Source organism: Oryza sativa, chromosome 12 (assembly GCF_034140825.1).
Source record: "Oryza sativa Japonica Group chromosome 12, ASM3414082v1".
NCBI classification, from domain to species: domain Eukaryota; kingdom Viridiplantae; phylum Streptophyta; class Magnoliopsida; order Poales; family Poaceae; genus Oryza; species Oryza sativa.
Genome location: NC_089046.1, coordinates 20,958,828 through 20,961,409, shown reverse-complemented (window position 1 = coordinate 20,961,409; position 2,582 = coordinate 20,958,828). Strand labels below are relative to the sequence as shown.

General features: G+C 45.5%; 1 protein-coding gene across 1 annotated transcript; it reads right to left on the bottom strand.

Moving 5' to 3' along the window:
- Window positions 1–2,099: 2,099 nt before the first annotated feature.
- On the bottom strand, window positions 2,100–2,360 carry LOC107275743 (protein RADIALIS-like 3). The gene has a single exon (XM_015763785.3). The coding sequence runs from the start codon at window positions 2,358–2,360 to the stop codon at window positions 2,100–2,102; it is 261 nt and encodes an 86-aa protein (XP_015619271.1).
- Window positions 2,361–2,582: the final 222 nt, after the last annotated feature.

Below are 2,582 nucleotides of genomic sequence, written 5' to 3'. Positions count from 1 at the left end.
TTTTGCCACCAGCTCGTGGTCCATCTCAGGAGGGATGAGTGATTGAAGGGTTCGGCGAACCCAATGTGTCCTTACTTTTTTCTAATCACCCAGTTAGCATATCTTTCCGAGTTCAGGGTTTCTTCCGGTAACCAAACCGTACCTGCTTTTGGTGACTAACGTAGGCATGTTACGAACGATAACTTACGCTCGAGCATCTTCTTTTCGAAGGACGGACTCCTATCTATTCGTGAGCGCCATTTCATTGATTGTAAAAAGGTAGCATGGTAGCAGCCGAGAACCAGTAGCCGATTGACGGAAGTGAGGGTCGCCCTTCTAAGTCCGTATGTATCAACTACCCATTAGCGGATACAATAATTCTAATCTTCTTTGCTAATACTACTACTCTTGCTTGCTCTATCTTATTTCAACTACTACTACTTTGAATCCCGTTCTCTTATCTCTATACTACTTCTTATCTCTTGGATTCCACTGCCAAGCTTCAACAGCTGGTCTTGTCTCTACTTGATTGAGCTGCCCCTGCAAGTCTGACTATGCACCAGCGGCATTGAAGGAAATAAAAAACCTGAAAATTGATTAGCCAGATCAAAGATCAATGGGGAAACTCTCACTAGCTGGCTAGAACGATGTTCGTTCTTACCCACAGCAGCAAGGGGCACTTGAAGGGCACAAAGATCCGCAGGCAAGGAAAGCCTTTTCTATCTAATACTGAGAGGCTCTTTTCACGGCACCACTATGGAGCCCTGGTTGCTGCTTCCAGTCTCTGTTCCGATATCTGGAATTGATTGCCAAAAGCTAGGCAGAAGAATTGAATGGATTATATCCCTTCCCTGTCCGAATTGTTGCGAGAGTGAGTGATGCCCGGGAAAGAAGTCAACTCTGCTATTCCTTCATCTCAAATTCTATCTCCTGAGCTTTGCTAGCAATGGGAGTGTGTGCAGTTCCAATAGATAGGAAAAGCGATTATATTACGAGAATTCTCAAGTCGATTCAATAGATAGTCAGTGTGTTCCATTCCAATAGAAAGGAAAGGCATTATTCAGATAGAACTGGTTATTCGGTAAGGATAAAGTAGTTGGGTAAGCTCAACAGAGAAGTTGTGAAATCTCTTGCTTTTGACTAGTCACCCACCCGCTCTCAATACAGCAAGTGACTCTCTCTCACAAGACAGAGAAAGATTACCGATTCATCCAATTTGATCAGAAGTGAGTTCATTGTTGTTGTATAGCGAAACCTTTCCTTGACAAAACCATTCTCAGCTAATAGAAGCCGAGCTATCTATCCAGATCAGGGTTGAACGAAGCGAATGGAAAAGCCAAAGAAAACATAAATCCATTGCGATTAAAAACCTGTGACTCTACAGCCAGGGCTCGATGGCGATGTAAGATAGAAAGAATGGGGAGTTAGGGCTTAGGTTTCCTCTGTAGCCAGTTCCAATTCCAAATCATTTGCCGACATGCGGACTCACTTCTCTTTTATGGGACCCTTATCTAAGTTTTCTATTTACGTGGGTGAATCAAGTACAACAAGTCAGGTCAGAGCTTGTGGTAGAAGATTGGGCTCTGCTACGCAGATCCACTCAACTAGGAAAGAAGTACGCATTGCTGACTGACTGTTTGAACGATCCTAGTTACTAGTAAGTAGCTAATCAAGTCAGAGTAGGGTGGCCGAGAAGCTTCTTGCCGGTGCCCCCCAAAGCAAAGCACAGACTCTACTCACCCACGCGTTTTCCACCTACGGGGGGATAAATCATCGAAATATCCTCATCCCCTGAAAGGGAACCCGAAAACAGGACGAGAGTGGATAGGGTGACTAAGGAGGTAGTCAAAATTCGTAGTGAATTTTGGAAAGAGAAGAGCGAAGAAGAAGCTAAAAAGCAGGTTCAATCTCACTCGGATTGCCACCAAAACCTGTATAAACAGCTTCAACGAGAACAGTGAGCGCCTCCTGCTCAACATAAAGTGGCCCACGAAGACAAGTGTGAGGAAATGCTTACACTGAAGCCTATTACCCTTTCTGGCTTATAGGGATTAGGGAGAAGAGAACCAATTCCAGTGCCTAGGACTCACATTTTCCTAGTATGGATTCGTATTACTTAACTACCTCTGCTCCCCGCTGCTGCTGCCACCTTTGGATTTGCTGCTGCTGCTGCCGCCGTATTGGGAACCCTGACGGCCTGCCGACTCAATGTGGTGCAGGTCTTGAAGCAGCTTGTCGTAGTGCCTCTTCACCTCCTCGGCCGTCTTTCCACCACCCACTGCCCGCGCCACGTTCTGCCAGCGGCCCGGCGTGTCTTTGTCGTATGTCGCCAGCGCCCTCTCGAACAGCTTGTTCTGCTTCGTCGTCCATGATGAACTCATGGTTAGATTTCTCTCAATATATGTTCAAGGAAAAGTTGAAGGTGTTCTGTAATGGCTGCAACTGCTACTACTTTAGCTAGAAGGTCACTGGCTAGCTTGTGTTTCTATGCAAGAAGAGCGGGGGACAATGCCCAAATGGGCTGCTTTACTTCACTCTGACCTTCAAATAGCTACTAACTACTAATATTAGTAATCCTCATGGGCTAAATATACCTGAAAAAC